This window comes from Bombina bombina, chromosome 1 (assembly GCF_027579735.1).
Source record: "Bombina bombina isolate aBomBom1 chromosome 1, aBomBom1.pri, whole genome shotgun sequence".
NCBI classification, from domain to species: domain Eukaryota; kingdom Metazoa; phylum Chordata; class Amphibia; order Anura; family Bombinatoridae; genus Bombina; species Bombina bombina.
This window is the reverse complement of record NC_069499.1, coordinates 1,536,713,285-1,536,735,486: the sequence shown is the minus strand read 5'-3', so window position 1 is coordinate 1,536,735,486 and position 22,202 is coordinate 1,536,713,285. Positions and strand designations below refer to the sequence as shown.

The 22,202-nt window shown below is 34.2% G+C and overlaps 1 protein-coding gene across 2 annotated transcripts; it reads left to right on the top strand.

Moving 5' to 3' along the window:
- Positions 1–3,906: 3,906 nt before the first annotated feature.
- Positions 3,907–22,117, top strand: LOC128654594 (myosin-4). Of its 2 annotated transcripts, none has more exons than XM_053708593.1 (41): positions 3,907–3,934; positions 6,600–6,645; positions 7,029–7,242; positions 7,464–7,607; positions 8,267–8,423; positions 8,669–8,696; positions 8,894–9,008; positions 9,623–9,715; positions 9,835–9,898; positions 10,606–10,704; positions 10,827–10,930; positions 11,082–11,220; positions 11,507–11,625; positions 11,709–11,858; positions 11,962–12,132; positions 12,489–12,798; positions 13,272–13,339; positions 13,563–13,650; positions 13,760–13,877; positions 14,507–14,630; positions 14,932–15,068; positions 15,165–15,420; positions 15,534–15,776; positions 16,073–16,249; positions 16,369–16,514; positions 16,608–16,698; positions 16,788–17,177; positions 17,280–17,406; positions 17,500–17,618; positions 17,708–17,904; positions 18,057–18,240; positions 18,851–19,016; positions 19,311–19,435; positions 19,586–19,894; positions 19,980–20,183; positions 20,290–20,415; positions 20,524–20,694; positions 20,792–20,896; positions 20,978–21,073; positions 21,518–21,649; positions 21,995–22,117. In XM_053708593.1, the coding sequence occupies exons 3-41, from the start codon at positions 7,042–7,044 to the stop codon at positions 22,007–22,009; spliced, it is 5,808 nt and encodes a 1,935-aa protein (XP_053564568.1). In that variant the 5' UTR covers positions 3,907–3,934; positions 6,600–6,645; positions 7,029–7,041; the 3' UTR covers positions 22,010–22,117. The 2 variants fall into 2 exon arrangements, with proteins under 2 accessions (XP_053564568.1, XP_053564578.1); XM_053708603.1 differs by having other exon boundaries at positions 3,912–3,938.
- The last annotated feature ends 85 nt before the right edge of the window (positions 22,118–22,202 follow it).

Genomic DNA, 22,202 nt, shown 5'->3' with positions numbered 1-22,202 from the left:
AAGTGCTGGAAAGTAAACATTGTGAATGTGGAACTGTTTTAGGGTGCCACCTTTGCCACAAATCAGTTTGTGAGATGTCTGCCCTACTCGATCTGCCACGGTGCCACGTTGCTATTATTGTAAAGTGTGTAATGGCAACATCAGCCAAGCCACAACGTGGTAGACCACACAAACTGACTGAACAGTGCCACTGAGTGCTGAAGTGCATAGCATCTAAAAATCAGAGTTGTCCAGCTAACTCGCAATCCGGCTACAGCATTCACTGCAGGATCCACCGTGGAATGGGCAAACAGTAACGCTGAGGATTCTAAGGCTCACAGATTCAAACAGAAAAAGGAACCAGACAATTCACCCCCAGTGGATAACCAAACCTCTGGGGGTGAATTGTCTGGTTCCTTTTTCTGTTTGAATCTGTGTAGAATCCTCAGCGTTGCTGTTTGCCCATTCCACTGCGGATCCTGCAGTGAATGCTGCAGCCGGATTGCGAGTTAGCTGGGCGACTCTGATAGTTCAGCCCGCCTTATTTGCACTGTTGAGTGCATTGTGTTTGTGAGTATTGTGTATACACTTTACTATTGTTCGGTGTCTATCACGACATACTTCTCTATTGGAGCGTCCTCTTTTATCTTATCTCTATTAATATGTTAGGAATATTCATTCTGCTGTCGGTTAAAACATTTGCTTCAAGCAAATTCTGTACACATTACCAGTTGCAGACTGGGGAGGAGGCTTGGTGTGGTTACCTAGGAAACCAGAAAGCGCCCCCCTCGTAACAAAAGTCGGTTATCAGAGTGCTTATACTTTTTTTTTTTTTAAACTTCATGTGTGTTATGTTTTCCACTTGTTAAGCCCACTCCCGAGACCCCATCCCTGCTCCTGCCCACAATATATCACACTTTTGCTCAGTGGAGGTGGTTGTCCCTCTTTTGGATTTTGAAAGTTGGGATATATGCCCATTCTCCTCCATCCCCTTTGCAAAGAGAAACAGAACACTGTAAATCTAGCTAGCATGGGCTAGGAACCAATTTAGACAATTGTCTGACTTGTCTAATAAGATATATTTGACTGCAAATAACCTGCCAGTTACTTAAAACATAGCTGTGTCCCCAACACTATTCTTTAGAAGAGGATTTAGAGGATGTCTTAAACATTTTTATGAGAATATCCAACCTTCTTAATATCTCTTTCCCTTTTATTGGACAATTCCAAAAGTCTTATCAAATAGTAGAAGCCACTATAAAAGAAAATAATAATTTGCACAAACAGCTTCACTTAATATATTTTGAAAGTCATCATAACAAACATGATCTATATATTTTAAATTGAGTATCTACATAAAACATTTGTAAATATTTTTTCAGGTATTCAGTAAATATCAGTGATTTCTGTTTAAGGTGCTAATGGATTCTACTGGTCCCATGTATGAAGCAGCCGAAACACACAAGAAAGAAGCAGTCTGAAGACCACAGCTTCCTGAGTTCTGAGTTGGTGGGGTTACATCAACCTAATCTTAAGACAAAAATAAATGTCTGTCCAGGAAAGGACCCAGAGGCGGAGAAGTGGCTTGAAATTAACACTGTCCCAACACGCTGAGCAAAACCCAGAACTTGAGTTATCAGAATTTAGTTTAAGAGGTCAAGGCAGGCAGCAGAGTATAATCCAAGGACAAGCAGAGGTTGGCAACAAAGCAACAAAATAGAAGAAGCTGTGCACAAAGGAAGAAACTGAACTTATTCAGGTGCAAGGAGTGAAAGTGAGGTGCACAAATGTAACGGTTAGCGCAGGAGGCAGCATAGGCTTGCTAACCTTTCAAGTCGTGCTGCAATAGCGCAGCTAGTAAATAGTAGCTAGTATGTTACTAAGGACCCCAAAAAAGAAAAAACTGGGGCACAGCCGAGGTGCTCTAGCAACAAAATAAACAGCATGACAACTAGACAGCTTCTTCAGGAATGATTGACAAGCTCCACTCTCACACAATTTTGCTATAATAGTGAGAGGGGCTACATGAGCACATTGTTTTTCAATTTTAAATGGGGATGGAACAAGCATGTGCTCATGTAGCCCCCCCTGCTTTTAAAAAATAGATGCCTCTGACTTGAGAAATATGGGGGAATGAAATACTGTATTTATAAGTAGGAGAAATCTATAAACATGGGTTGATCACAATTTTGTTTAGAAAAAAATGTATTCAATAATTTATCAAACAAAAATCTCCATAAACTTTAACCCCTTGCGCCATTCGGATGTTGATCTACATCACATGGTACATAGCCCATAGTATCTGCCTTCATATGGAATGGAACATGATTGGTGCTCCAATACCATAGGAAGGCAGATTGAGAGATCATTACAGACAGTGACACTGTATGCAACAATATTTGTTGGGGCTGGTGGAAGGTGTGGGAGGGAATGCTGGGGGCAGGTGGGCATCCCAGCGGACCCTATGCTACAGAAAGAAAAGTTAAGGAGGAATGGGATGCTAAACTATGGAAAAGGGGGATATAAGCAATAGTGGGTGTCTAATTAATGATCACTGGTGGGAGGGAAGGCCCCTACTCTACAGAAAAATAAATAAAAAATAAAATGAATTCATAAACTGGGTACTAGTAGACCACTGCCATTACCTTAGATGACGGATTTCATTGAGAGGGAAAAGTGTTAGAGAGTTGTTTGGGAGGGATCAGGGAGGTGGGAGAGTAAGAGGGGTCTTACACTTCAGAAAAGAAAAAATAAATAAAATGAATTAATTTAAAAATAAAAACACCTAAAACTTCATACTGCCAGACTTTCTGACAGTACCTAAGAAGTGGTGAGGAGTGTGCATAGTGGAGAACTATTTGGGGGGGGGGTTAGGGAAGTGAGAGGGTAATACCTACATCACAATACTATTACCCTTAACAGTTAAAAATGTAACCCCTTCACTGCCTGGAATGTTATAAGTGTGTGGGCTGCTATAATTAGCGGCCTTCTAATGACCAAAAAGCAAAGGCATGCATATCTGCTATTTCTGAACAAAAGGGATCCCAGACAATTTTATACAACTATTTGTGTTATGACTTCGCAAGCAGTATGTAAATTCATTTCAGAGAGGAACCCAAAATTTGTGAAAAAGTTAGCGATTTTGTTTATATGATCGCATTTGGCTGTGAAATGGTGAAATTAAATATACCAAAATGGGCTTAGATCAATACCTTGGGTTGTCAGTTAAAAAAAAAATATTTAGTTTTGACAGTTAAAAAAAAAAAGCAGCATCCGCTCCTTGTTAAATCTACCCCAATGTATTCAATATAAATTTTGGAAATTATAACACAATTTTGCTTGATATGGTTCATGAGGTTTTTGTAAATGTGGCTGGTCTAAGACTTTTCTTGTTTGTTTTTTGAAAATAATACAATTATACAGTATTAATGTCTAATTTTGCCTTGGACCGTAGTGGTTTAATTGTTGGAAACATTGAACAGAAGAGCTTTCAATATTGTAATATTTATTTTTTGTGTAGTTAGAATAAATATTGATGGCAGTGAAACTATGCAATTATTTATGATACCAATGCAAAATATAATTATTTCATTAAAAAAATAAATTATTTTAAGAAAAATAGAGGCTCCAATGAACACTATGTCCATCTAAAAGCATCACTACTAGGAAACTGCATAGTATCTCCATTACATCTATCAATTTTATTTGAGACCTTGTTTCAATTCACAGTTCTATATTGGGATCCTAATAGCTTTAACATACATAGATTTCAGCTGATACTGTACTTTATACAATATCACAGTGTTAAAATTAAAGCATCAACAGTTTTTACAGCTCGAAGCTTGTAAGATGACTCTCCAAATATAGAGATCAATACTGCTGTATTAGCAAATGTTGTGGTATAAAAGGAGTTGAGAGGCAGTGCCTGCACCCTTCACTGTGTCTGCATCTAGAAGTAAGTAAGTGTCACTGAAGTCCAGTATGTATGTTATTAACAATAATAACAATAGAAATAATAATAATATTGACAATAATAAATACTACTACTACTACTACTAATAATAATACTAGTAATAATAATAATAATAATCTATTTTAATAAGGAAATCCTGCCATATTTAAATCAGTGGTGATATTTGAATGATTATTTTATGTTTATCAAATGTTGAATAATAATAAAACCAGAAAATAAAATCTCACAGATCTCTTCATTATATTTAATTGAGGAATATGACAGAAAGCTAAGGGAATAGAGTAAAAATGATGGGGGTAAATAGGAAAAGGTGGCAAGACAGCAAACAGTTTATAAAGTTGAGACAAAACAAAAAATGGAAGGGTGGGAGAACTAGGGTTAAAGGGACATTATACACTAGATTTTTCTTTGCATAAATGTTTTGTGGATGATCCATTTATATAGCCTATACAGATTTTTTTTAAATGTAAAGTTTTTTATAGTTTTTTTTTAAAATAACATTGCACTAATCATCAGACTCCTATCCAAGCCCCAAAGTTTTAAGAGAATACTGATATATACCTACTCCAGTTTGCTCCTGTTTGTGTAAAGGGTCTGTTCATATGCAGAGGAAGGGGGGGGGGGATCTGCTAACAGTGGGTGTTCCAGCTAATCTTTTTAACATTGCTAAACTGGGATCTTCTAAGTAAGTTTTTAAGTGGGTTTTATACTGGATTTTTAGATCATCTGTGCATATTATTCTTTATAGTAGTGTCTATTACATGCAGTTAATCGAAAATTGGTGTATACTGTCCCTTTAACAAGAAAGAGCCTGACAAACTGATAGAATAGGTGAAGAAGAAGGATGATATTGTTGGGATGAAGAAGACTTGCCTACATCAGGGCATTGAGAGGTTTCACACCAGAGAGATGAAAGCATAGGCAAGCAACCATTAAGAAAACTGTATCTGATTACAGTCCTAGATTAAAGGGACATGAAACCCATTGTTTTTCTTTCATGATTCCGATAGAGAATACAATTTTAAACCACATTCCAATTTACTTCTACTATCTAATTTGCTTCATAGCTATGCATATGAGTGAGCCAATCACACATGGCATCTATGTGTAGCCACCAATCAGCAGCTACTGAGTCTATTCAGATATGCTTTTCAACAAAGGATATCAAGAGATTGAAGCAAATTAGGTAATAGATGTAAATTGGAAAGTTGTTTAATATTGCACAATCTTTCTAAATCATAAAAGAAAAAAATTGAGTTTCAGGTCCCTTTAGGAGAAATGTGAGGAGTAGGACAGAGCAAACAGCAGGGTGGATGAAAGAGAAATGGGCTAGTAAGAGACAGGAAATAGAGTTTAAAGGGATCCAGCGATACAGAATTTTGCAGCGCTATACAAATGAATGATAAAAGTAATAGAAAAGTTAAAATTGAAATGTGCATAGTTGGGTTTCAATTTTAAATAGAAGCATTTTTGCAATCTACTTCAGTTAGATTAAATGCTTCTAGTAGGAGGTATTACTGTTTTTCAGAGGCATACACACATATGCCATGGTGGCCTGTATAACAGTATTCAAACACTACACCTTCGCAGCAGTGGCTTGTATGACACAAAAATCTTTACAGGCACAGTACACACCACTGCCAGATCTATGAGTTTAAAGGGACATGAAACCCAAATATTTTCTTTAATGATATAGAAAGAGCATGGACTTTTAAACAACTTTTTAATTTACTTCTTTTATGTAATTTGTTTCATTCTCTTGATGTACTTTGCTGAAAAGCATATCTAGATAGGCTCAGTAGCTGCTGGTTGGTTGCTGCACATAGATGCCTCATGTGATTGGCTCACTCATATGCATTGCTATTTCTTCAACAAAGGATATTGTATTCTCTACTTGAACCATGAAAGACATTTTTTGGGATTAGTGTCCCTTTAATTACTTGTGAATAGACCATGCAGGATATGTGCATACGCTGCAGAAAAACAGTAATAATTTTTACTAGAATAATTTTTGCTAATGGAAGTATATTGCAAAAATGCTTCTATTTAAAGGGATATGAAACCCATTTTTCTTTCTTTCATGATTTAGAAAGAGCATGCAATTTTAAACAACTTTCTAATTTACTTCTATTATCTAATTTGCTTTAATCTCTAGATAGGCTAAGTAACTGCTGATTGGTTGCTGCACATAGATGCCTCCCGTGATTGGCTCACCCATATGCATTGATATTTCTTCAATAAAGGATATCTAAAGAATGAAGCAAATTAGATAATAGAAGTAAATTGGAATGTTGTTGAAAATTGTGTTCTCTACTTGAATCATAGAAGAACATTTTTGGGTTTAGTGTCCCTTTAAAATTCAAATGCACACATGCACATTTCCATTTGAACCTTTCTATCCCTTTCAGTATACAATCAGTCCTAAGTACAGAAACTATAACTGTCAGAATATTTTTATTTTATTATTATTTTATATTCAGTGGTTACCAAGTTTCTCACTTATTTGAAAAGGGCAGGCTACTTTCTGTAAAAAAACAACAACATTTGTATTACTATAGTCTTCCAATAAATCAACTGAATTTAAAAATATATATTTTAAAAGCTTTATATTAATGTTTAAACATATATATGTGTTTTCTTTCTACAGCTTTTCTTTGACTTCAACTCTTTTCTGTCTGGGGGGGCTACAAACGGTAAGTCAAATAATCGAGTATGATATATATAATGATATATATAATGATATATATATATATATATATATATATATATATATATATATATATATATATGTATGGACTGTACTGAAATTGTAGTTATTTTTTTTTGCAGGAGTATTACTTGGTTTCTATTCCTATAAGAACATTTTTTAATGACTTAAGAAAACAGATTTATAGAAAAGGAATTCTCTCATGTCACAATATAATCCCAAAAAGGGAGTTTGTACCTTGACGTTATATTTGTTTTTAATGTCAATTCTTTTCTTTTGCATATATGAAGCCATATTGTTTCACCAGATTTATTTTCTTTTGTATATATGGGGCCATATTGTTTCACCAGATTTCTTCTATCACCATAGAAAACCACCAACCATGAGTGACGCGGAAATGGCTGCATATGGGGAGGCAGCCCAATATCTCCGAAAGTCTGAGAAGGAAAGACTTGAGGCACAAAATCGACCATTTGATGCAAAAAATAATGTCTATGTGATTGATCCTAAAGTAATGTACGTCAAAGGCATTGTCCAAAGTAGAGACGCTGGAAAAGTAACTGTAAAGAAAGAAGATAACACTGTAAGATAATTGATCATTTAGTACATTTTAATATGAGATTAAATGTAATTTTAAATATTAATATAAGTTAAAATTTGTAAGATATAAATCTTTATTTTGTCACAGCCAAAAAGCGTTTAAGGCTGGTAGGAGCAATTATATCCCATTTAACATATAGAATAAATGAATAGCTTTGCGTCAGTAATATCTTTACACTTCTCTCTGCTACTTAATTTCTCCAGACTGTAACAGTGAAGGACGATGAAATCTTCCCCATGAACCCCCCCAAGTACGATAAAATTGAAGACATGGCTATGATGACTCACTTGAATGAACCATCTGTCTTATATAACCTCAAAGAGCGTTATGCAGCCTGGATGATCTACGTAAGTATTTACCAGGAATTAAAAAAAGTAAGATTCAGTACATAAATACAAATAATCAAGTGTAGAATCTAAGGGGGGCATTGCATTGTCAAAAAGTATATATGCTAATAACAAAATTAGATAAATACAGAGGTGCAGTATAAAAGATAAAAAGAGGAACAAAAGTAAGAAAATTCAAGGTACTTCTTCTCATGACCTCAGGGTAGCACTTCGATCAAGGCTCAGCAAACCTCAGATGACATCAAGAACAAACACCAATACGAGGCACTCATAGTGTAGTATGAATCGTGTCCATAGGTCATATGCACAAAAAATCCATAGGCCATACTTACACAAAAAATGAGCTTATGGCCTATGGATATGGTGCATACTACACTATGAGATATTAGGATTTCACAGTTTAAAAACCTACAAAAAATGTTCTTGCAGCTAGACTACAATGGATATATCAACATTTTTATGTTGCTTCTGTTTATTCTTGTTTATAAACATAATGTTCTTGAACTGCATTATTTCCATAAATATTTTTACTTGAAGGTTAATGCAAACATTTAACTTGTTAAAGAATTCAGCAGTATATATGCAAAACATGTAAAAAAAATATGCTTGGCCATTGCAAATAATTTTCAGAATCTTATTAACTTCTGGTTCATACTTAGACCTATTCTGGCCTCTTTTGCGCCACTGTCAACCCCTACAAGTGGCTGCCAGTGTACAACCCTGAGGTAGTCAATGCGTACAGAGGCAAGAAGCGTCAGGAGGCTCCACCCCACATCTTCTCCATCTCTGATAATGCCTATCAGTTCATGCTGACTGGTAAGTTCTTATATTCAAACTAAAGACTAGCAGTTTATTGGTGTTTGTCCTTCAGAAGAGGGGTTGATTTAAAGAATTCAAATATTTTATATGACAGACTAGAAGTCTCTGAATTAAAAGTGAAATAATGGTATATCGAACTGATCAAAACAACTTTAAATTATATTTTATGATAATGACAGTAAAATAATAATCATAATAATAATTCATCATATAAATTACTATTTATTTGTTTATTTCAACAGATCGTGAAAATCAATCTGTCCTGATTACGTAAGTATAAAAATATGCAATTTCAAAAGGCAAAATGAATTCCTTAAATATATATATAAATATATATATATATATATATATATATATATATATATATATGACAAAATATACACTACCATATTATATTTGTACCTTATTTAAACCTCTTTTAACTCCCAAGTCTACGACTTTACTTAACGAACAATTGCCTATTCCAGTGGAGAATCTGGAGCAGGAAAGACTGTGAACACGAAACGCGTCATCCAGTATTTTGCAACAATTGCAGCTATTGGTGACAAGAAGAAAGAAGCACAGCCAACTGGAAAATTGCAGGTTAGATATTTATCTGTTTTCCATTGATAAATAAAAGGGTCATGAAACCCAATTTTCATTCATGATTTAGATAGAGCATAATATTTTAAACCAGCTTTAATTTACTTATATTATCACATTTGCTTTATTCTCTTGATATCTTTTGTTGAAGGAGCAGCCATGCAGTATTGCCAGCTATATGAACACATCAGGATAGCCAATGACAAAGGTCATATATAAGCAGAAACCAATCAGAAGCTAGCACCCAGTAGACTATTGGTGCTCCTAAGCCTACCAAACTTTGCATTTCGACAAAATTTACCAACATATTTAAGTAAATTAGATAATAAAAGCAAATTGGAAATGTATTTCAAATGACCTGCTGTCCGAACTATAAAAGTTTCAATTTGAGTGTACTGTCCCTTTAATTGAATAATGAACTGTTTTATTTTGTAAGAATAAGCACATTTTTAAGCAAATTATTAATTAAAGTTTATGTGCTAGTAGACAAAGAACCCACAAGATCACATTTTTTAACATTTGTTTATAATATAATTTGATTTAGTACAATGAATATTGATCACTGTATTTTGAGTCAGCAATTAACACAAAAGTTTAATTTCTGACTCTTTCAGGGAACTCTAGAGGATCAGATCATTTCAGCGAACCCTTTGCTAGAAGCCTTTGGCAATGCCAAGACTGTGAGGAATGACAACTCCTCCCGTTTCGTAAGTTGGTCCTTGCTTACATTGCACTGAATTACACAATGTATTTTATTTAAGCAATTGAATGTTGCTTTGTTAATACTAAATGGAACTCAAACATAGCATTTTTTTACCTATCTTAGGGTAAATTTATCAGAATTCACTTTGGAACCACTGGAAAGCTGTCTTCTGCTGACATTGAAACCTGTAAGTTTTATAAATATATGGCTTATGTACATTAGGAACAATAAAGCATTTACAGCACCTTAAGGACCATTAAATAAAGTAGAATGCATAATCAACTAATGCAGACAACCTCAAATTTGGCCCTCCAGAGGTTTTGGAACTACATTTCCCATGATGCTCAGCCAGCATATTAACAGATCTGGACTAATCTTTTTTATGAACCACCGGTGGTAATTATTTAGGCTTGTTTTATGCTTTTATTGTACCCTATGTTCATTATCAGTAAGCTTGTTATTAACATACTGGTGGGTGTGATTGTTTGTTAGCACACTTTTCATAGTTTTTTTCTCTTTTTGACTTTTGGGATTGGCTATAGAGGACGGTCCCTTTCTCTGTTAAGTAGCTATTTCACACCTTCAGAGTTATTATAGATAATTCTTTCTTTATACCTTAGTCAGAAGTTTAAATAAGCAGTAGATTTTGCCTCACAAATTTAAAAATGTCCTTAATTTTACCAGCCCCCTGTATCATGTAACATCTATTTGCCAATCACAACCTCATATACATATATATTTTGAACTCTTGCATACGCTTAGTAGGATCTGGTGCCACAAAAGTGTAAATCGAAAAAGACTGTAAATTGCAAGGGGTCTTAAAACTGCATGTGATATCTCAATCATGAAAGTTTAATTTTGACTTTATTGCCCCTTTTAATTGTATTTACCCAGATCTACTGGAAAAATCCAGAGTAACATTCCAGCTGTCCGCAGAAAGAAGCTATCACATATTTTACCAGGTCATGTGTAACAAAAAGCCAGAGCTTATTGGTAAGTCATGTTTTTGGCACATTTTGAAAGCTATGTAAATGGTATGTGATATACTGCAATGCAGATGCAATCTGCTGAAGACTAAGTACTATGAGTAAAAGTGTTTTGTTTTTATTTTTTAGACATGCTCCTGATTACAACCAACCCTTACGACTTCACATTTGTCAGCCAAGGGGAAATCACAGTGCCAAGCATTGATGATGCAGAGGAGCTGATGGCTACTGATGTAAGTTTTTTTTTTTTAATAAATCAATTGAGAAAGACAACTATGGTGCAGAAGAATCTAAAGTTCATTAGACCATACGATAGATGTTTACTTATATTATCAAAATTCCTGACTGACATGAGTATTTTTCTCTTAACTTTTCTTTTTACAGAGTGCCATTGATATTCTGGGCTTCAGTAATGATGAGAAATTAGGTATCTACAAACTGACCGGTGCTGTCATGCACTACGGCAACATGAAGTTCAAGCAGAAGCAAAGAGAGGAACAGGCTGAGCCTGATGGCACAGAGGGTGAGAAAATACAATTTACAGATTAAAAGGCAGGAAAGGAACCATTAAACACAATCATTAAACACAAAACATTTATACAAAGTTACCATCCTTAATCAAAGGCTTAGAACTGAATTTGTTGATGGTTCTTGAACATGTAACATCCTCTTTAATCAGTTTATTGAAATATGTAAGCAACTGTGATTAAAGAGTTATATTACAAAAACTGTAATATCTAACACAACATAATAAAGGGGAAATTACAAGAAAACCTTCAGCTACAGAAAATGTTATGATATTTTTACAGTTGCTGACAAAGTTGGCTACCTGACGGGTCTGAACTCTGCCGACTTACTGAAGGCCTTGTGCTACCCAAGAGTCAAAGTTGGGAATGAATATGTGACCAAAGGTCAAACTGTCCAACAGGTATGTAGTTACCAACACTGCTAGAAACTAGAAAGCCTGGCATATTTTGGAATAATACATAATATTGTTCTTTCTCATTTAAGGTTTACAACAATGTTGGTGCCTTGGCCAAATCTGTCTATGAAAAGATGTTCTTGTGGATGGTAATCCGTATCAACCAGCAGCTGGATACTAAGCAACCAAGACAGCATTACATTGGTGTATTGGACATTGCTGGCTTTGAGATCTTTGATGTAAGTAACATAGAATGCATTAAAAAAAAAACTGTGTTTTCATTTGTAAATGTGATTTTGTTTCTAAAAAAACATACAAGCAAATTGTTTTTTAATTTATTAGTACAACAGCTTAGAGCAGCTCTGCATCAACTTCACCAATGAGAAACTGCAACAGTTTTTCAACCATCACATGTTTGTCCTGGAACAAGAGGAATACAAGAAGGAAGGTATTGACTGGGAGTTCATTGACTTTGGAATGGACTTGGCTGCCTGCATTGAGCTTATTGAAAAGGTAAAATGTTAACACACACACATATATATATATATATATATATATATATATATATATATATATATATATATATATATATATATATATAAGAGAGATAACTCAGATCAGAGATTTCAATGTCTTTGGACATCATCATAAGCTAATACAACAAATACTGTACTTTCAAACTAACAATTCTATAAAATATATATATTAATGCTGTGAGATATTCAATGATCTTAATGAAATGTATTAAACAAAGACAGTGGCATTTTGCTTAAATTTAATATAGTAATAGTGATGTAGTGTGATATAAGATTTCAATACACTAAACCACTTGTTAATATTGTAAACGTATTACTTATAATCCTATGCAGCCAATGGGAATCTTCTCCATCCTTGAAGAGGAGTGCATGTTCCCCAAGGCAACAGACACGTCATTTAAGAACAAGCTTTATGACCAGCATCTTGGCAAGTCCAACAACTTCCAGAAGCCAAAGCCTGGCAAAGGCAAAGCTGAGGCTCACTTCTCCCTTGTTCACTATGCTGGAACTGTGGACTACAACATCAGTGGCTGGCTTGACAAGAACAAGGACCCACTGAATGAAACTGTTGTTGGGTTGTACCAGAAGTCTTCTGTGAAACTTCTTGCATTCCTTTATGCAGCACATGCCGGCACAGAAGGAGGTAATTCCCTTTATTTATGTATTTATTAGTATATGTTCATATGTAGGTATTTATTTTTACAAGAAACGGAATCAAACTTTTCAAAGCAGATTTCACAGACCTGTTCTTGAAAACTTGGGTCGAATATACTTGAATGAGAAGATAATAAATGACCTAATTACATTTAAATCATTGGGAATTTGGACATACCATTTTGCTTGGCTTTGAATGATGAAAGTTAACCATTCTTGTTCATATTTCTTTATATATGAGCATAGTCAATCATCTTGTGATAAATGTATGAAAAGAAAAACATATGTTAAGTCAGAAGAAATAACAATCATACAGCACTACATACTGAGTTTCACTATTCCTACTATTCTTTTTACAAATGTAAATCTCAAATACAATGCCATCATACCCTATTACTATGAGAATTATTTACTCTGTACTTATATGTGACAATTCCTTATTTAATATCTTTATTTTTGCAGAGGCTGGTGGAAAAAAAGCAGCCAAAAAGAAGGGATCATCTTTCCAGACTGTGTCTGCTCTTTTCAGGGTAAATCATTTATTACAAATAATAAAAACACTGGTTTCAGTGTTAAGAGCATTATGTTTATTGAAAATATGGTTTCAAGTATCCTTCTCTTCCTATACACCCATTCCTATTCCAGATTAAAAAGGATTTACACCAATACCCATATATTTGTGCGTCTTAACTACATGAACTTTTCACCAAACATAGAATTACATAAAAAATAATTTGCATCTTCCTTCCACAGGAAAATCTGAACAAACTGATGTCCAACCTGAGAAGTACTCATCCTCATTTTGTGCGTTGTCTTATCCCTAATGAGACAAAGACACCAGGCATGTTTTTTTTAATGAGATAAACAAACAAGCGGTACAATGTTGTATTAGTAAATTTCTTAAGATTTTCTGATTAGCATCTTTTTCACATTATAACATTTTTCTTCAGGTACTATGGATCACCATCTGGTCATGCATCAGCTTAGATGCAATGGAGTACTGGAAGGCATTAGAATTTGCAGGAAAGGCTTCCCCAGCAGAATTATCTATGCTGACTTCAAACAGCGGTATGGGCCATCAATAAAACAGATTCATTTTATGCATACAAATTATACATAATACATTTTTTAATGTTTACAAAAAAAAATTTGATCACAAGCCTAAAGCCATACTTTTTTTGTTAAAGGGGAATAAAACCCAATCTCTACATTCATTAAATTTCAAATTTACTTCTATTATCTAATTTGCATCATTCCCTTTTTATCCTTTGCTGAAGAAGCAGCAATGCACTACTGAGAGCAGGCTGAATGCATTGGATGACCGATTAACACAAGACATATAGGTGCAGCCACCAATCAACAGCTCCTGTTTCTACCTACAGTAGGTATCCTTTTCAACAAAGGATACCAAAAATAAAACAAATTAGCTAATAGAAGTAAACTGGAAAGCTGTTTAAAATCACATGATCTATTTGAATCAAGAACAAGAAAAGGATTATATGTCCCATTCTTTGTACCCTGTCTAAATTAATATGTCCAAATTCTCTTAATGTTGGACAATCACTTTTTTCCTAAAACTAATAAAAATCCTTATCCAACCATCTTCCATTTCAGAATCACTGTAGAAAAAATAATGAGGCAATTAATTCAAAGCATTGTTATATGCAATTAATTTGTACTTTTCTCCTGTCATTTAGTTACAAGATATTGAATGCAAGTGCTATTCCTGAAGGCCAGTTTATTGACAGCAAGAAAGCTTCAGAGAAACTTCTTGGCTCTATTGATGTTGACCAGACACAGTACAAATTTGGACACACTAAGGTAAGGGGGCAAACCTTCTGAAGAATAAATGATGAAAATCAAGTTTAAAATGCAATTTCCATTCATTACTACCTTGCTAATAAGTTAAGTTCATACATGTTTGAAATGTATGCTGTATCACAACTATTGCAAATATACCATTTAGAGGTGCACATTTAATTTACATTATAACAAGGAGATGTTTGCAAAACGTACAAAATATGGGTCATTTTCAGAATTTTGGTGTTATAGAATGTAATCTAATCATCAACATAATAAACACCAAATAGTAAATTAATATATTACAAATTTATGGTACTAGGTGTTCTTCAAGGCTGGTCTTTTGGGTACTCTTGAAGAGATGCGAGATGAAAAGCTGGCACAATTAATCACTCGCACTCAGGCTATGTGCCGAGGATATCTTATGAGAGTAGAATTTAAGAAGATGATGGAAAGGAGGTAAATTTGTGCTTTACGCATATAATTATCTGTCATTGTAACAAAACAATCCCAAGGTCTTCAACTATTTTAAATGATCCTTTTTTTCATTCCAAGAGAGTCCCTCTTCACCATTCAGTACAACATTCGCTCATTCATGAACGTCAAACATTGGCCATGGATGAAACTCTATTTCAAGATTAAGCCTCTACTGAAGAGTGCAGAGTCTGAGAAGGAGATGGCCAATATGAAAGAAGAGTTTGAAAAATGTAAAGAAAATCTTGTGAAGTCAGAAGCAAAAAGAAAGGAGCTGGAAGAGAAAATGGTCGCAATTCTCCAAGAGAAAAATGATTTGTCACTTCAAGTGCAATCCGTGAGTGATTTAAAATTATTTAGAATGTATGTTTGAGGAAATATTTCCTTTACGACTAATAGATAATATGTTTGGTTGAATGCAAATGTATTTGCTCGTCTAAATGTTCACAGGAATCAGAGAGTCTATCAGATGCAGAAGAGAGATGTGAAGGACTAATTAAAAACAAGATTCAGCTAGAGGCAAAAATCAAAGAGATTAACGAGAGGCTGGAAGATGAGGAAGAATCTAACGCTGAACTGACAGCGAAAAAGAGGAAACTTGAGGATGAGTGCTCTGAACTAAAGAAAGATATTGACGACCTTGAGCTGACACTGGCCAAAGTAGAGAAGGAAAAACATGCCACAGAAAACAAGGTAAATGCCTTTTCTTATAATATCATATATATTAATTTTAGGGTGGTTCAGTGTTACATTTTCAAACTTAAGTAGTAAATAAGAATGTATGTATGACTATTTATCTATCTATCTATCTATCAATCTTTATAACACATTTATTTAGCATATAATTGCAGATGTTCTTCTGTAACCATTCACTGCTTAAAAGTTGCAAATAAAAGATGTATAACAATAATGTATTTACTATTAGATAATTCAAGGGCTTTTTCATAATATACCAGGTCTTTTAAATGGTAACTTATTTCAATATTTAGGTTAAAAATCTCACTGAAGAAATGGCAGTTTTGGATGAGAGCATCGCTAAACTTACTAAGGAAAAGAAGGCTCTTCAAGAAGCTCACCAACAAACTTTAGATGACCTGCAAGCTGAAGAAGACAAAGTTAACACTCTCACGAAAGCAAAAACAAAACTAGAACAGCAAGTTGATGATGTAAGTACAATAACAACCTTCTTTCTATTTCATTTAAAATAATCTGTTGCAATACATCAATTTTAACACATCTTATTTACTATATTTACATTTCTTCTAAATTTCATGATTGTCTGTAGCTTGAAGGGTCCCTGGAGCAAGAGAAGAAGCTCCGCATGGACTTGGAGAGATCAAAGAGGAAGCTTGAGGGTGATCTGAAACTGGCCCAGGAGTCCACAATGGATTTGGAAAATGACAAGCAACAGCTGGATGAAAAAGTTAAAAAGTATGATATATTTCAGTTAATCAATCAAAAAATTCCAGGTAAAATAATTTGTAACAAAAATGTTTATTGAGTTTACTTGTTTTCATTGAACAGGAAGGAGTTTGAAATCAGTCAGTTTCAAAGTAAGATTGAAGATGAACAGGCTCTTGCAGCTCAGCTTCAGAAGAAAATTAAGGAACTGCAGGTATAGATAATAAAATTACAAAATGGTTCCATTTAAATTATTTAAACTGAATCAGTCTATGGTTATTACACAAATGTTGTACTTCCTAGGCCCGTATTGAGGAACTTGAAGAGGAAATTGAAGCTGAACGGGCAGCCCGTGCAAAGGCAGAGAAGCAACGTGCTGACCTCTCTAGAGAACTAGAGGAGATCAGTGAGCGTCTGGAAGAAGCAGGTGGGGCAACTTCTGCTCAGATTGAGATGAACAAGAAACGTGAAGCAGAATTCCAGAAGATGCGCCGTGACCTTGAAGAGGCCACACTTCAGCATGAAGCCACTGCTGCTGGTCTCCGAAAAAAGCATGCAGATAGTGTAGCTGAGTATGGGGAACAAATTGACAATCTCCAGCGTGTGAAGCAGAAGCTAGAGAAAGAAAAGAGTGAGCTTAAGATGGAGATTGATGACCTTGCCAGTAATATGGAGTCTGTATCCAAAGCCAAAGTATGTATTAACAAGTTTAAAAAAAAACTATGTTAAAACTGTTGTGATATTTTATTTTACTAATATTCTAAAATATTCTATAAACTATTTTGTTTTTGACAGGCAAATCTAGAAAAGATGTGCAGAACTCTTGAGGACCAATTCAGTGAAGTGAAGACCAAGGAAGAGGAGCATGTACGAGTAATTAATGACTTAAACACTCAAAGGGCTCGGTTTCAGACAGAAAATGGTAATGGCTGCATATCAAAAATGTCATTTATATCTGATATAAAGGTAACGTTTTAAAGTAGGAGGTCATTCTCATGTTATTTGCACACTTTAGGTGAATTTGGTCGTCAGTTAGAAGAAAAAGAATCCCTGGTTTCTCAGCTAACTAGAGGAAAACAAGCATTCACACAGCAAATTGAAGAACTGAAAAGGCACCTGGAGGAAGAAACAAAAGTATGTGTACTGTATTAAAGTAATTACAAATATTTAATTATCAATAAGATTAAATAAATTAACAGCAGTTCAATGTGATTTTACCTTAGGCTAAGAATGCCCTTGCTCATGCATTGCAATCTGCCCGCCATGATTGTGACTTGCTCCGAGAGCAATATGAAGAGGAACAAGAGGCCAAGGGTGAACTACAGCGCTCACTGTCCAAGGCCAATGGAGAAGTCGCCCAATGGAGAACAAAATATGAGACTGATGCTATTCAGCGCACAGAGGAACTGGAAGAAGCAAAGTACGTCTAAAATAATCAAATGTCATAATATCTATCTACCTATCTATCATTCTAACTATCTATTAATCTGCTATAAATCAAACTATTCTCTGCTCTATATTCCTTAAGAAGAAGTGTATTTTTTATAAATGTACTTCTAATTTCAATAACAGGAAGAAACTTGCTCAACGCCTCCAGGAAGCTGAAGAACAAATTGAAGCTGTAAATTCCAAGTGTGCATCCCTGGAGAAAACAAAACAAAGACTTCAAGGAGAAGTGGAAGATCTTATGGTTGATGTGGAACGTTCAAATTCTGCCTGTTCTGCCCTTGACAAGAAACAAAGGAATTTTGACAAGGTGAAACTGTTGTAACTATAACTTTACAGATATGAAATCAAACCAAAATAAGCTGTTTAAAAACAAGTAATCTAATCAGTCGTCTCGAAATCTAGTGCATTAAAATACCTGCTGCAGTGTATTTAATTGTTACAAATTGAATCCTTTACATTTATTTTGTTATTTAAAAGATCTGTTTTTGTCTGTAGAAATCACCGCTTACACTGAAAATATGAATAACAAACATATTCTCTATATAAATGTTATGTATATAGTAAACAATAGCACTAACGTATCCCCCAGCTAGAGAAGTAGATTTTTATATTTGAAATAGCTGATTGTGCTCATTGAAATCCTCTGCCATAATTAGCATTTCAATACCTAATTATTTATATTGTATGATTCAACATTAATAACATTAGCAGGTCTGCATTACCGGCAGGCTCAGACAATTTTTATGGGTATGTCATTAAATACAACAGGTGATGGGTTTACTGAGGAAAACAAGTTATTTAAAATACAAACATAAACATAAAGGAATCATTTCCTATACACTTAATACTCTGCAGAAGGTATAAAAGTAATTTTGAACACAATAATTTTATAGCACAGTGACCCTTTTTTTTATCAGGTTTTGGCAGAATGGAAGCAAAAATATGAAGAGTCCCAAGCTGAGCTTGATGCTTCTCAGAAGGAAGCAAGGTCCCTTAGTACAGAAGTCTTCAAGATGAAGAATTCATATGAAGAATCATTAGACCAACTGGAGACACTAAAGAGAGAAAATAAGAATCTCCAACGTAAGCAAATGCTCGGTTTAAACCAGAAATAGAATTGCATACCTTTTACAATAATTACATTTTGTGCAAAGCAAATTTATTTCAATACCACTAAATACTTTAACATAGTAATAGAAGTGAGTAACCATTTTGATTTCTATCTATTTCTCAAAAGCTATAAGTTTTTTGTTTCCGAAACATCAATTTCATTTTAATAAAACACAAGGGAAAAATTAATTTAAAACATCATAGAATTTCAGAATCGTGGTTCTTCTATTTCCTAATTTTATTTATTTTGTGTTTGTATTATTTAAGATGAAATCTCTGACCTTTCTGAACAAATTGCCGAGAGTGGTAAGAGCATTCATGAGATTGAAAAAGCCAAAAAGCAGATTGAACAGGAGAAATCAGATCTTCAATCAGCATTGGAGGAAGCTGAGGTAATTTGAATATTTATGTTAATAATAATAACAACAAATAAACAATTTCTAAGCGTTATACAATTTTTAGATTAAAGCTACACTCATTTGCAAATGTAAATATAGATTACAGATTCTTAAACATGCTTTCATCCAAACATATTTATATAGGGATCCTTGGAGCATGAAGAAGCTAAGATCCTACGGGTCCAACTTGAGCTAAATCAAATAAAGGGTGAAGTTGACAGAAAAGTTGCAGAGAAGGATGAAGAGATTGAACAACTGAAGAGAAACAGCCAGAGAGCTTTGGAATCAATGCAGAGTTCTCTAGATTCTGAGATTAGAAGCAGAAATGATGCTCTGAGACTAAAGAAGAAGATGGAAGGAGATCTTAATGAGATGGAGATACAACTTAGTCATGCAAATCGCCAGGCTGCAGAAGCACAGAAACAACTCAGGAATGTTCAGGGACAACTTAAGGTATTTTGGTTGGATATATTTGTCAAAGGATTCTATTCAAATATAATGAATGTCAATAAATACATTTATTTTTTTTCTTACATAGGATGCCCAACTTCACCTTGATGATGCCATTAGAGGAAATGATGATCTCAAGGAACAACTGGCCATTGTTGAAAGAAGGAATAACCTCATGACTGCAGAAATTGAAGAAATGAGGTCTGCCCTGGAACAGACAGAACGTGGCCGTAAAGTGGCAGAACAAGAACTCCTGGATGTCACTGAGCGTGTTCAGCTGCTTCACTCTCAGGTAACATAAGATGAGATGATGTATTTAAGAAAAACTATTTATTTATTTTTTATTTAAAGTTAGAACTTCCAAATTGCTTTATTTTTTTCTTTTATCTGGCAAACAGAACACCAGTCTGATTAACACCAAAAAGAAGATAGAGAGTGACATATCTCATCTACAAAATGAAGTAGACGAGTCGGTCCAAGAAGCAAGAAATGCAGAAGAAAAGGCCAAAAAGGCCATCACAGATGTAAGTCCAACATCCTATATTCTATTCCTTTGAAATATGTATTTAAACTAGACCTTTCAGAAAACTAAGTTATGTGTTATTGTAGCTAGTCAATGTTGATTATTTCAGGCTGCTATGATGGCTGAAGAGCTGAAGAAAGAACAGGACACCAGCGCTCATCTTGAAAGGATGAAGAAAAATCTTGAGCAGACCGTAAAGGATCTGCAGCATCGTTTGGATGAAGCTGAGCAGCTGGCACTGAAAGGTGGCAAGAAGCAGCTCCAGAAACTGGAGTCCAGGGTACGATTCTATTTCTCAGTCTTACACAAGTAGTAACAAAGTGTTTTTGATTTTATATAATAATGTCAGAAATGTAAACTTTAAATCCATATTTCAGGTACGTGAACTGGAAAATGAACTTGAAGCTGAGCAAAAGAGAAGCGTTGAGGCTGTCAAGGGTGTGCGCAAATATGAGAGGAGAGTCAAAGAACTGTCATATCAGGTATGTTTTAAAAGGGAATTACTTTGGAAATTATCTGGAACACAATTTACTAATAAAGACGTATTATTTTGTAAATTATAGTCTGAAGAGGACAAGAAGAACGTGTTCAGGCTTCAAGACTTAGTTGACAAACTACAACTGAAGGTTAAAGCTTACAAGAGACAAGCTGAGGAGTCTGTAAGTATATTCCAGTACAGGTTAGCAAATTAAATTAAGCTTGTGGAACTTATAATAATAATATGAGGGATACTACTATTTATATAAATATAATCTCCTGATATAACTGTGATACAAAAGAATAATTTTCTGATCATTTTTAACATTTTCTGAACAAGGTTTATAAACTATAATGCTTGCAGAATCTCATCATCACTGTCAACTATACTGAAGGAAAAGCACTGGACACTTGACAATAACAATTGTATTTGGTGGGCAAGTCCACTTTCGGCCACTTGCTAATAAACTCACCAAGTTTTACTATATCTAGATGTACTAGTAAGTTATTAATATGCTTCTTTATTATAGTGAAGAGTTATACGCAAGACGCAAGATAATTGAATTAGTAAATAAATAAATCACTTGTTTTTCCTTTCAAATAATTTATATATTTTTTTTCTCTAGGAGGAACAAGCAAATACACATATGTCCAGATTCAGGAAGACTCAACATGAACTTGAAGAAGCTGAGGAACGTGCCGATATTGCAGAATCACAAGTCAACAAGCTAAGAGCCAAGAGTCGCGATATTGGCAAGGTATGATCCTTGTCACCTATTGATTCAATAGTATTGATCTAATGTTAAAACACGTATTAAGACCGTAATATAGTACCAAATTATTACCATAACTTTATGCTGGAAAACAGTAACATAAAACATCAAAATTATATAAATAATATACAGATATTGCACAATTTAGATTATGAACTTCTATATTGGATTTTGCTTTGATTTTTTTAAGATCCTTTTTTTTTCTTTTTCATAAAATGTGAGTTTTTGCCCTCAAATAATTTTTTTTATGCATTATCAATCATATCATTCAGTATTAAATGTTTTCATTGAATGCAAATTTGTTTACACTGAGTTTATTTCTCTTTACAGAAAGCAGAAGAGTAAAAAACAATCTGAACGTCATTGCAAAGTATGTGCATATAATATGTATTACTTTGCCATCAAATGTATAGGTTTAGGATCTAGATGCAAATAAATTTTATGCAAACAGTGTCCAGGTTTACTGTCTTTTATTTTACTATTTTACTACACAATTTAATGTCTAATTTTAAATAAAATTTCCTACTGTGTTTAAAAA